Source organism: Gekko japonicus, unplaced genomic scaffold (genome assembly GCF_001447785.1).
Source record: "Gekko japonicus isolate JY-2015 unplaced genomic scaffold, Gekko_japonicus_V1.1 scaffold1875, whole genome shotgun sequence".
Taxonomy (NCBI): Eukaryota; Metazoa; Chordata; class Lepidosauria; order Squamata; family Gekkonidae; genus Gekko; species Gekko japonicus.
The window spans coordinates 133,508-146,275 of NW_015167592.1; the positions used below are offsets into that span (position 1 = coordinate 133,508).

General features: G+C 44.1%; 1 protein-coding gene across 1 annotated transcript in view; it reads left to right on the top strand.

Moving 5' to 3' along the window:
- The window catches only part of SH3BP4 (SH3-domain binding protein 4), a 70,834-nt gene that overhangs the window by 24,520 nt on the left and 33,546 nt on the right, over window positions 1-12,768 (top strand). The window contains exon 2 of the mRNA XM_015413946.1: window positions 10,738-10,927. Coding sequence (XP_015269432.1) covers window positions 10,810-10,927 — 118 coding nt within the window. The 5' untranslated portion in view covers window positions 10,738-10,809. The remainder of the gene's footprint in view (window positions 1-10,737; window positions 10,928-12,768) is intronic.

Genomic DNA, 12,768 nt, shown 5'->3' on the forward strand with positions numbered 1-12,768 from the left:
AATGGGGGGGGAAAAACCCCCCCCCCCCCGAAAATAAGCCACATTTCCCCCCTATTTTTTCTGGCAACCCCCCCCCCCAGACATTCAGATCTCTAAAAGTGTGTGCTAGTCACTGAGCTATAGTTCTTTCTTCTTCGGTCTGATTGGCCTGAAGAGATATGTAAAAAGCGAGGAAAGTAAATCTTCTTTGTGGGTTCCTTGCTTTTCTCACTAATGATTAGGGAGACCTGACCCTCTATCTGGCAGGAAATTCACATATTACTGTTCAGATAGTCACCAGCTGCAGGCTTGGATAAGCAAAAATAACTAGGTTTTCCTGAAAACACGCTATTATGAACCTAATAATGAGTCATAGGTGACTAGGAAATCATGAATAATAATATTGTTATCTGCATTCTTAGACTCAGATCTATAACCTTAGGGTCTCAAAACAGATGGCCTTGTTTCTGTGTATGAAGTTGTCATTTGATAACAATTGGGCCTTGGGAAAAGTGCTTTAGAGCTCTTAATTCGTCCAAATAATTTGTAATACAGTTAGTGCCTTGTTCTGGCTAGTGACTTTGCAACATAACATTTTTGTTCTGTGGTCTCTTAATTTGTTTGGTATCTGACCCGACCGTACTTGCTGGTCAAGATGCTGCCGTGGAAACTTTGCCTTGCACATGTCTCTTGTTCAACAAGTGGTGACACACTTTGAAGCTTTGCAAAAGCTCGTAGTGCGTAGAACCAATAGTACAATTGAAAATCGGCTGTGGCAGTGTAATCAACATATGCAACTGGACATGGTGACTGAACATAAAACAGGGGTGTAGCCCATAAAACAAAACTCCTTGCAAACAGAAGAACTTAGCATGGAGAGGGGTTGTAACTACCCCTTATCCTGGAGAAGAAAAATAAATCTGGAAAGGAACTTATAACAAAGAGAAGCATCGTGCTTTTTTTTTTTTAACATCCTGCCTAATAACATTCTGAAAAAACATAAAAGCTGCCCCCCTTTTTTGTGTTATAAGTCTTCCTTGCAAGCCCATCTCCTCACTCCAGATACACATCCGTGCATTTTCACCTTGCAACAAATACATGTAATTGGGTAACTTTATTTCTAGACAACCCTGTGAATTTCTGCCTGTGATAATCATTTTCTTGGTAAAACAGGTATGGAGATGAAAACTTTCAGGAAATTTTGAAGTCAAATAAAATAAAAAACCTTCTGTTCCTTTTTCTTTTTTGAAGAAAAGAGTAAAACTTGCTTTACTGATAACATAAAATGAATCATTTATGGCCTAGTTAACATAAAATGAATCATTTATGACTTGGGTTAGTACTATTTGTCATGTTTATGGAATTTAAAAGCATCTTCATCTTGGGAAAAAATTGCAAGTACCGGTATACCCAGTACTTGAGAAGGAGTTGCAGACTGCTGCACCCTGTGCTACCAAAGCACTCACACCTTAATTTTTGCCATGTTAGAAGTAAGAGAAATGTAAAGTTGAAGTAGAAAGCATATTATGTAGTAAACAAAAGAAATTGTATTATTTGAACAGAAGTTCTTTGAACCAGAGAGCCAGTTCGGTGTAGTGATTCAGAGCAGCAGACTCTAATCTGGAGAACCAGGTTTGATTCCCCACTCCTCCACATGCAGCTGCTGGGTGACCTTGGGCAAGCCACAGTTCTCTCAGGGCTGTTCTCTCGAACGCGGTTCTCCATCAGAGCTCTCTCAGCCCCACAGGGTGTCTGTTGTGGGGAGGGTAAGGGAAAGGAGATTGTAAGCTGCTCTGAGACTCCGAGTGAAGGGTGGGGTATAAATCCAGTCTCTTCCTCCTCTTCCTCTTCCTCCTCTTCCTCCTCTTCATAGAGTCACAATAGGTGGGACTGTCAGCATAGGATGTTAAACTGAACTTGATTAACACTGAAAACACTGAACTTTTAATAATGTATTATCATTAAACCCATTATAGCATATTAATTGTTGCGAAAACATTTATATTTAAACCAAAAAAAGGTTCTTGAAAATGCTGTATATGTCTACAGTATAACGACTTTTATTCAGTGCTCCCCAAAATGGAAAAATGGAGGAAAGGTCATAGGGAAAAAACCCGTCCCCTACCCCACCCCCCCGGCCTTCATGTCTCTAAATAAACCTGGGAAATGAAAGACCACAGAATGGGCTTCATATGGAGGGACAGCTCATTCCAGTTGCTACGTGACGATGAATCTGTGCTGGTTTATTTGGATAGAGGCTAAAACGTGTTTCTGTTTTTGAGCGCTTCCATGAGTTCTGTTAATAAAGTCCAAAAATAAAAACATGACTCACCTTCCTTGTGTTGTGATGGCGTACTTGTCATTTTAGGTCACCGCTGCCAGAGTGTAAATATTTTCCCCGCTAACATTCTGGAGACCTTGGAGAGCCACGGCCAGTCAGAGTAGGCACTGCTGACTTTGACCAGCCGAGGATCTGAGTCAGTATAAGGCAGCTTCATGTGTTTTGGTGGGGAAGCTCCCCCCATGGTGGGATGGTCCTCAGCGGCCTCGGGTCCAAAAATTAGGCTGCATTTTTCCTTGTCCCTAATGCCAGTTATCTTGTTAACTCCTGATTAGTGCATGCACCCCATTCGCCATCTTCTAAGGTGTTATCCAGAGTGTCACTAAAATGTTAATTGCTGGCTTTCGGGCTAATAAGGGAATATTTTCTGCGTCAAGGATGGCCCATTCTGAGCCAGTTTGGTGTAGTGGTTAAGAGTGCGGTGTGACCTTGGGTCAGTCACAAGTTCTTTCAGAGGCTGTTCTCTCAAGAGCAGTTCTGGAAAGAGCTCTCTCAGCCCTACCTACCTCAGAGGGTGTCTGTTGTGGGGAGGGGAAGGGAAGGAGATTGTAAACCGCTCTGAGACTCTGAGTGAAGGGCGGGGATACATCCAGTTTCTCCTTCTCTTCTTCTCTCTGAGTGAAGGGCGGGGGATACACCCAGTCTCTCCTCTTCTTATTATTTCAGATCCATCATAGCCAGCTTTGTGACTAATAGGACTGATTTTCTTCGTAGACTTGACTTCTGTAGCAAAGTTGTATTACCTTTTGGTCTAGTATCGACCTAGAGCTGATGCTGGATCCCTCCTGATCTCAGTTAACAAACCAGGAGCCAACTTTGGGATCACATGATTTCTCCCATCCCCGGAGGAACTCTGTCTCCCTTCCCCCATCTGAATTTTTTTGGTACTGCAAATCACTGCCAAGACTGTGACTTGGTGAAAAGCGCGTTCATTGTTTCATTTAATCTGGCATTTCAAAGCAGTAATGAGGCTGAGAGAACTCAGCACAGAATTACTGTGTGGACCGTCCCTCACTGATCAGAAGTAACCCACCAACACTTTGGATTTCGGAATTAAGGTGTGTGTGTGTGTGGCAAGGTTACTGTTATTTTCTCTCTGAAATTTTGCTTATGTCCTGCAGTTCTTTTAAGTGAAAGCAGGTTGCTTTTGGCTTAAAACTATGGAGTGTGACGTGGGCACGTGGGAAACAATTGATAATCAAAGCAGACGTTAATTGTCTGTATAACTCATATGTTGTTATCATATGAAATGCAAAATTAGTTGCATTTAAAACAAAGTGCAAACCTTTGAAACTATGTTGTATATGACTACAGTGCACGCGTGGATTATCTAATCTCTTCTTCTTATATATTTCAAATGAGTGAAACCTTGTTTTTAAAAGCATTTCTCTTATTCCAAAAGAGAGAACATTTCCTAGGTGCTTTAGTGCTTCCTAAAATGTCCAGCTTTTCCGCTGGAAAAACTAAAGAGGTTTTTTAGAAAAAAACCCAGACGTGTCCGTCCCCCACACACACATTTTTTGTTTGTTTGTTTTTCTGGACCTTCCCACCTCTAATGTTGTTGCAAATATTTGTTAGGCTGATCAGGCACCTGTGAGAGGCTTTGGCTATTCACCCGGGAACACCTCTGGTGGCTGCTCCTTGCTCCTGCCTCATACGTGGTTTCAGGATTTGCCTGCAGGAATGGGGTTAGTCCATTACTCAAGTTGGGAATGGCAGTTTTTCTCAAATGGCATCGTGATGCTGTGGTTCTTCTAAATCGATACCGTTGCATAGAATTTCATAAATTCCTGAGAGCATCCTTCTGCTGTTAACCATCCTGCGAGCAGGAAGGGATGATGGGAGGGAGCACCGTTGCCCGATGTAACAACGAAGCCATGTTCTTGTTTTCCCTTCTGGTTTCCTGATAGAAAGCTTGAGTGTGGCTAGAGGCAGAAGCCAAAGGGCTCTTAAGTCTTTCATTCTTAGTCTATAGCTTGCTCCTCGTGGCCTTGGACAAGTTGGCCCAATGGATCCACCGCCAGCCCATCATATAGCTCAGTGATGGCGAACCTTTTAGAGACCGAGTGCCCAAACTGCGACCCAAAACCCACTTATTTATCGCAAAGTGCCAACACGGCAATTTAACCTGAATACTGAGGTTTTACTTTAGAAAAAATAACTCATGATACATTAACTTGTTCCCCCCCGAAATGACCTCTGCAACTAAGCCATGTTCTTGTTTTACCTTCTGGTTTCCAGATAGAAAGCTTGCGTGTGGCTGGAGGCAGAAGCCAAAGGGCTCTTAAGTCTTTCATTCTTAGTCTATAGCTTGCTCCTCGTGGCCTTGGACAAGTTGGCCCAATGGATCCACCGCCAGCCCATCATATAGCTCAGTGATGGCGAACCTTTTAGAGACCGAGTGCCCAAACTGCGACCCAAAACCCACTTATTTATCGCAAAGTGCCAACACGGCAATTTAACCTGAATACTGAGGTTTTACTTTAGAAAAAACAACTCATACATTAACTTAAGATGATCCAAACAAAGTAAGGAAAGCAATCCCAAACCTTTCATTTACTTAAAATTATTTGGCAGAGAATTTGACACTTTAATGAAGGTCTGGGCCCGGCTGGGGCGATGGCACGCGTGCCCACAGAGAGGGCTCTGAGTGCCACCTCTGGCACCCGTGCCATAGGTTCGCCACCACTGATATAGCTGGTTGTTTTTGTTTAAACTGCATCTTTTTCCTGTTGTTGCAAGCTGTTTGGGGTCCCTTTGGGGAGAAAGGTATATTTAAACAAGTTTATCCATTTGACGCAGCTTTGTATATTCGCAGAGTCTAATTGGCCTTCTTCAAATACTTTGTTATTTTGTGTTCTTCATGCACGTTTTACGTGTCTTTATCTTGTACAATCTTGCTTCCTTTAACAGAAGTTTCTGTAACGTCAGCTCGTGATTATAGCTCCATTTCAGGAGTAAACAAAGAAACAGAAATATACTGGAATTAATTCAGGTTTCTTTGTTTATTCCTGAAATGCCGCTATAATCATGAGCTGACCTAATAGAAACTTTTGTTAAAGGAAGCAAGCCTTTTTAGTACTTCTGGCTCAGTTCCGCAGTGCAGAATGTATTGCTCTGTTATCGGAAGACCTGACGATCAAGCCAAAATTAGAACAGTGTGTGATCCAAAGGTGTCCTTCCACATGTAGAAGGTGTCTTCACTTGTAGCAAGACTGTTTCGCACCTTGTGCTGGATCCGTTCTGCAAAAAAGAGAAAGAAAATCTAAACTGATCTGAGATGCTTGCCTGGCTGGGCAACGGGATGGCAGAAGTGCTGCTGTAGAATTGTCCTATCCACTGCACATGACTTCTTTTACATGTCTTAGCAGAGCAATTTAGGAGTGGTGTGTGTATGTATGAGCATGCACATGTTTTCCCACAGTTCCTTGGATCAATCAACCCGCTGGTTTAAATCCTAATTCTTGCTTCCATTTGCACAGTGACCTCTGTTTGTTTGCGTCATTTACAGTCTGCTTTTCTTACTGAAAATCAAGGTGGGTCATACAATGCAGAGGCAGACTCTCAGTTTGGAGCACATTCCTCCAACAGTAGGCTCAAGGTCAGCGTTCTTCAGTGAGCCTTGAGGGACCCACTTTGTGGTGAGGGGCCACACCCAGAATAGATGAAGAGGGGTGCAGGCGGAAGCGAGGAATAGAATCCAAGCTATTACCTTGAGCTATTAATGTCCTTTTAGTGTGTTTCAGAGGGTAGAACATTGAGGAATTTCACATTACCCTTTTTAACCCGTTTTGAAGCCGTTTTTGATCCGTCATGGAGTAAACCAGTATAGGGCTGCGATTTCATACATGGCTTTCCCCTTCCAGTAAAGGGCTGGATCTGAAGCGGTTTGCCATTTCAGACTGCACCGCTTTCCCCCCGCCATTTTTCGCCCTTGCGAGTGATCTCCAGCTTTTTTAAAAACATTTGCTTTATAGCGCTATAGCACTATAACAAAACACTCCAGGCATTCCAATAGCGTTGATATACTGCTGTTCCGTTATACCATTATAGCGTTATAATGCTATAAAGCTAACGTTCCCCCCCAAAAAAAAAGCTGGAGATCGCCCGCGTGGGCAAAAAACGGCGGGGGAAAAGCGCATCGGAACCGGGAGAGGAAACTGAAGACTACTTGGAAGCGGTTGACAGGTAAAACGCTTCAGCCCTGTTTCCTAAACAGGACAGAAGCGTTTGTGTCTGAAATTACAAATATATTCCAGTAGGGAACTGGTTCTAAAACGGTTCTGTCTGAAATGACAGACCAGAAACCGTTTGGGAACCGTTCCTCTTCCGGATTATATCGTCTGTCTGAAATTCCTCATTATGTTGGTCTGCAGAAGAACTATTGGGTTCACGTCCAGCAGCACCTTAGAGACCAATAAGAGTGTCAGGGTATAAGCTTTAAAGAGTAAACACTCCTTCTTTTCCTTTTTTCTTTGTGTGTGGGGCGACCTCTGGTGACCGACCCCTACTGGGGGCCTGGAGGATATTCAGAGAGGTGGCTGAATAAAGCCTGCCCCTGTCCTCCCGACTGCTGGTATTCCAAGGAGGTCTCCAATGCTCCCTCTAAGCTGTGGAGTCCTGTGAGCGAAAATTCTACTTTGTGAGCTACTCTCATTAAAGTTGTGAGCAAGTGATTTGGCTACTGCATAAATTAGTTTGCTCTGGAGCCGTCCTTCCTGAGCCAAGACAAAAATGTGTGAGCCGGAGGCTAAGAAACTGTGAGCTAGCTCACACCGACTCAGCTTAGAGGGAACACTGGAGGTCTCCCATCCAAGTACTTGCCAGAGTCGACCCTACTTAGCTTCCAAGATCTGACAAGATCGGGCTTGCCTGGGCTATCCAGGTCAGGGGCAACACTCCTTTCCAAAGAAGTGAGCAGTGACTCCCGAAAGCTCATCAAATTTTGTCAGTCTTTAAGGTGCTACTGGACTTTTTTCTACTCCTTTCGGGACTCTCGAAAGTTTATATCCTGAAGCTCTCATTTCATGCTTTAAATGTGTATTGTTGTAAATGATTGTTTAAAAATGAATAAAAAATAAATTATATCCTGAAGCTCTTGTTGGCCAGTTTGGTGTAGTGGTTAGGAGCATAGACTCTAATCTGGGAGAACCGGGTTTGATTCCCCACGCCTCCACATGCAGCTGCTGGTGTGACCTTGGGTCAGTGACAAGTTCTCTCAGAGCTGTTTTCTCAAGAGCAGTCCTCGAAAGAGCTCTCTCGGCCCCACCTGCCTCACAGGGTGTCTGTTGTGGGGAGGGGAAGTAGATTGTAAACCACCCTCTTTGGGTAGTGAAGGGCGGGGTATAAATCCAATCTCCTCTTCTTCCTCTTTCTCCTCCTCCTCTAAGGTGCTACTGAACTTGGATCTAACTTTGTGTGTTTGTATGTGTAATTTGTTAATCCAAATAGTAGTTGGATGCTGATATGCTTGGTACTCCAGGGCTCCTACTGTTGCATTACTAATAGAATCCCGTAACTCTTGTTAGAAGTTTGGCCTAGTTACATTTAGCACCAGCTGGTGTTTGAGATGTGGTGAAATGCTACAGAGGGGAAGCATTCAGGTCGAACAGCCAAGCGCTTAAACCTAAAACCGGTCAGCATGGTACCATTTTTTTCTAGAATAGTTTCCTTGCATACATAGTAGTGTCTATCCATATGGCTAAACAGCCCTTCGGCAACCGGCTTGGTTTGGAGGCAAGCAGCTGCGAGATGGAAGCATCTTAAATTTTATGCACTGCTCTGAATTTTCCCCTCCAGTGTTAAATTTAATTTGCAATCTCCAGTTGACGGGATGTTTGTTTCATTGGCATTGTAGAGTTCAAGTATTCATAAAAACCTTTGTAGATCGAAATGATCAACCCACGGCCAAAGGAAATCTTTCCCATTTAGAGGTGACCTTGCTCTGCAGAACGCAGACCACAGGGATGAGGGTTGGTATGCCAGTCAATTGACTGGTCAGGTATTGACTGCCTATTATTTGACCATGGGTGAATACTCCATGAACCGAGTATGCCACTCTGTAGGTGTTAGCTTACATTTTATTCTCCATTTTAGAGTTCAACTAACAACTGAAGCTGTCTTATATTGAATCAGACCCTGGGTGATCAAGGTTAGTAGAGAGCCAGTTTGGTATAGTGGTTAGGAGCGTGGACTCTAATCTGGGAGAACCGGGTTAGATTCCCCACTCTTCCACATGCAGCTGCTGGAGTGACATTGGGTCAATCACACATTCTCTCAGAGCTGTTCTCAAAGAGCTTTCTCAGCCCAGTGCTCCCTCTAAGCTGCAGAGTCTTGTGAGCTAAAATTCTACTGTGTGAGCTACTGGCATTAAAGTTGTGAGTGAGCTGTTTGGCTGTTGCATAAATTAGTTTGCTCTGCAGCCATCCTTCCTGAGCAAAGACAAAAATGTGTGAGCCGGAGGCTAAAAAAACCTGTGAGCTAGCTCACACTAACTCAGCTTAGAGGGATCAGGGATTGTAAGCTGCTCTGAGACTCCAAGTGAAGGGTGGGGTATAAATCCTCCTCTTCCACTCAGTCTGGCAGTGGCTGTCTGTGGTCTCAAGCGGAGGTCTTTCACATCATCTACCACCTGATCCTTTTAGCTGTAGATTCTGGGAACTGAAACTGGGACCTTCTGAATGCCAAGGTGATGCCTTACCACTGAGCCATGGTATGTTCCCCCCCCTCCTAGCCCCATAGCAGTCCAGACCAGACCTAGACACATAGCAGCCTTGCTTGCTCCTTGCTTTTAGCTGCAGGCATCATGAAAGACTGACCTTGTGTTTATTTGATAGTCAGGTAGCCAGCCCTAGAATTGTCTTCCTTTCTGTATGAGGAAAAACTGAAGCCATGTGATCCAGTGATTTAGAATGGACTCATGTGATCAAGTTGTTGAAACTGTTTTTCCCCCTGTTGGTATCCAGCTTCTGTTCCAAAGAGCTTATTTTATTTATTTACAGGGGTCATTTCGTAGAAAATGAAGTGCAGGGGCTCATTAGCATAACTAATTTGCATAACTCATTTGCATATGCCACACCCCCTGATGTCACCGGAAGTGTGTCAGAAGGCAACACCCACCGCTCAGGCTCCACTGGACTGTTTTGGATTGCTAGCTATTGGGGGGGGGGGATGTGCAGATCTGCCCTCGCGGAGGAGGGAGAGTTTGTACCTGAAGGTGGGATGGGGGGGCCGCTCTGCAACTTACCTGGCTTCTTCTTGCTCCTCGTGGCCTGACTGAGGGCTGCTGGGAGCAGGGTGCGGGGCTTGTTGCATGTGCCCGCCCCCTGGGCTCCTTACTGCCGGAGCTCCGCTCCTGTGCGCTTCCACAGAAAGTGACCCCTGTTTATTTATATAATTATTTGACTTATACTCCGCCCTCCCTGCCAAAGAAGGCTCAGGGCAGCTTGCAAAGGATAGAACGTAAAAACAATTATAACATAAATAAAATCATCTAAAAACAGTCCAATATCATAAAGTGCTAGCTAGTTGCAAACTACTACTTAGGGATGGCAGCAACAGTTATGTTGATATGATCTCCGGCACGCTTCGCTCATCAGCTTCTTGATCTTTATCATATATATATATATACACAGGGCGGACGCAGGCTGTAACGATGGAACTCTCGAAAGCTTATATCCCGAAAATCTTTTGGGACTCTTAAGGTGCTTCAGGATTCAAATCTAGCTGTTCTCCAGCAGACCAGAATGCCTGCGTGCTGTAAATTCTTAACTGCCCCTAAATACAGAATACTCTTCACTAAGGCTAGATTAAATGTTTTACCGTTGGGGGAGTCAACAGGTGAGTTCCTAGGGATTCCCTTCTCTGGACGATTTTGTGATTGCAAATCAGGGAATCCGGATACTGTCTGGCACGCCATTATTGATTGTAAGACGCATGAACTCGCTAGAGATAAATGAATCGCAGTATGTGTTCGGAAGTGGGGGTGCGTCTCCGAACAAGAAGCCGTTACAAAGCCTCTGGCGGATACCCGAGCGTAACTCTTGCTGTGGCAAAAATTTTATCAATGGTTTTTAATGACTTTTCTCTGTAATGGTATATTTTATTCCTTGTCCTTTGTATTTCTGGTTGCTTGGTTATTTTCTGTATTTTTGGATTGTATTATTCTGCACCATGTGGACTATTGAACTTGCTTATGACCTATTGGTCTGTGAGCGTGAAGTATAGAATAAAGGGGGGAAAGGCCACCTTCTGAAATTGAGTCTTCCTGTTACTCAAGGCTAGGACATTTTATTTGTGGCCATAAAATAAGGTTCTGTGATCAGTTTTGTGGCAAAAAGACAGGGTCAGTTGTGTAGCAGAACTGAAAATAACCACTGAGAGGGTTTGTTGTAATTGTTCTCTTTTACTGCCGGTAGCTGGGTTCCAGATGTCGATGACACAACATTGGCCGCAACTCCCGTAGAGAAGATGGTCTGGTAGATCTCAAGATGGCAGCCCAGAGGATCCGTGCCACTAACGCCAGTGGACTCCCACGATGCAAGTCTGAGGGGACCCTGATCGACCTGAGTGATGACTTTTCAGAAACCAGCTTCAGTTCTGTCAAAGGTGAGGGTTTCCCCCCTGTGTAAGCAACTCACAATATTGAATCAAGAAGTGAGGTCTCCCTATATTGCGTGGCTGTGTAAAAAGGACAATGTAATTCATAGGGTCACTGTAAATACCACACTGAACCACGGTGTGCTAACCATAGTTAGAGCATGGTTCTAGGTTGCAGATGTGCAGTGGGTAGCCCATAGTTTAGACTGATTGCCATCTTGGTACTCCCAACTGAAGGGGCAGTGGCCTCAGAAGCCAGAGCTCTAATTCTGGTTTGCCAGTCCATCAGACAATCTTATCCTATCCTATCCCCGAATTTTGCTCAGGGCGAGTGACAACAATTTATAACATATACGATTTAAAACCTTTTAAAACCTTCCAAAAAACAACATACAATCAATCAAAATCAATAAATACGATAAAATCAATGAAACATCTACTATATCATTTAAGATGGTGTAAAAGTCATATGGAGGGGCAACATGCAGATATCTAAAAGGGGGGGGGAAAGCAAAGAAGAGATGGGAAGGAGGGGTGGCCAAAACTAGCTGTAGCCTATCGGCTGTGGGCCCGGTACTGCCCTCAACCTTAGGCCCAGTGGAACAACTCTGCTTTATAGGCCTTGCGGAATTGTACCAGATCCCACAGGGCCCTGATCTCTCCTGGGAGAGTGTTCCCTCAGGCTGGAGTCAGGCCCAAAAAGACCCTGGCCCTGGTTGAGGAAAGTCTGATGCTCTTTGGGCTGGGGACCACCAGCCGATTTTGATCACTCCGAGCGTAACCCTCTGCAGGGGACATATCATAGCTGGCACAAACCATGATCTGCAAACAGTGATTTCTAGTTGTAGACGTTTTGTCAAATTTCAATGAAAGAAGGCTAAGTGTAGTGTGATTTGGTGTCTTAGCTGAGTCCCAAGTGTAACGACATTCCATTTTCTTTGAGTCTACTAATGTGTCATTTTTAAGAGTAAAGATTGATGGTCCTGTAGATCAGAGACATGTCTGAGGGAGTCAACCATCTTAACAGTGGTCTGAAATATCCAGAAGGCGAAACAATGCGTATGTCATTACAAGATGTAGAGACGATTCAGGTTCTTTCTTTTCTAATTTTGAAGATGTGCAACTGAAAGAAGTGCTCAGAATCACTTAACTGTGGATTTCATGATGTCCATCTTTTTCAAATAGAAAACTGTGATCTGAAGGTGTGAATTGCGTGAGGCTTCTGGCCAAGCTCAGACTGCAGCCATCGCATCCCACTTTAACACACACCTATTACAAGTGAGGTCCAGTGTATACAGATGTGCTTGTGGCATGAGGCTCATTTCACACAGAGGAGTCTGTGGCATGAAGTGTGGCTGCTCCAGTTTTTACTGGTTAAATCAGCTATTTGCCATGGAAAACAGATCGTTTTTCCTCTGAAGTATAGGGGTTAAATCAAAATAATGCAGTCTTCAGCCCTATAAAAGGGTTGGAACACTTTCCCTATAAAGAAAGGTTAAAACGCTTGGGCCTCTTTAGCTTGGAGAAAGGACGGCTGAGGGGGTGACATGATCAAGGTTCTCAAGACTATGCATGGGATAGAGCAGGTAGAGAAAGAAGTACTATTCTCCCTTTCTCACAATACAAGACCTCATGGGCACTCAATGAAATTGCTGAGCAGTTGGGTTAGAACAGATAAAAGGAAGTACTTCACCCAAAGACTGATTAACACATGGAATTCACTGCCACAGGAGGTGGTGGCGGCTACAAGCATGGACAGCTTCAAGAGGGAATTAGATAAGCATATGGAGCAGAGGTCCATCAATGGTTATTAGCCACAAGGTATAGAGAGGAACTCTCAGTTTGGGGCA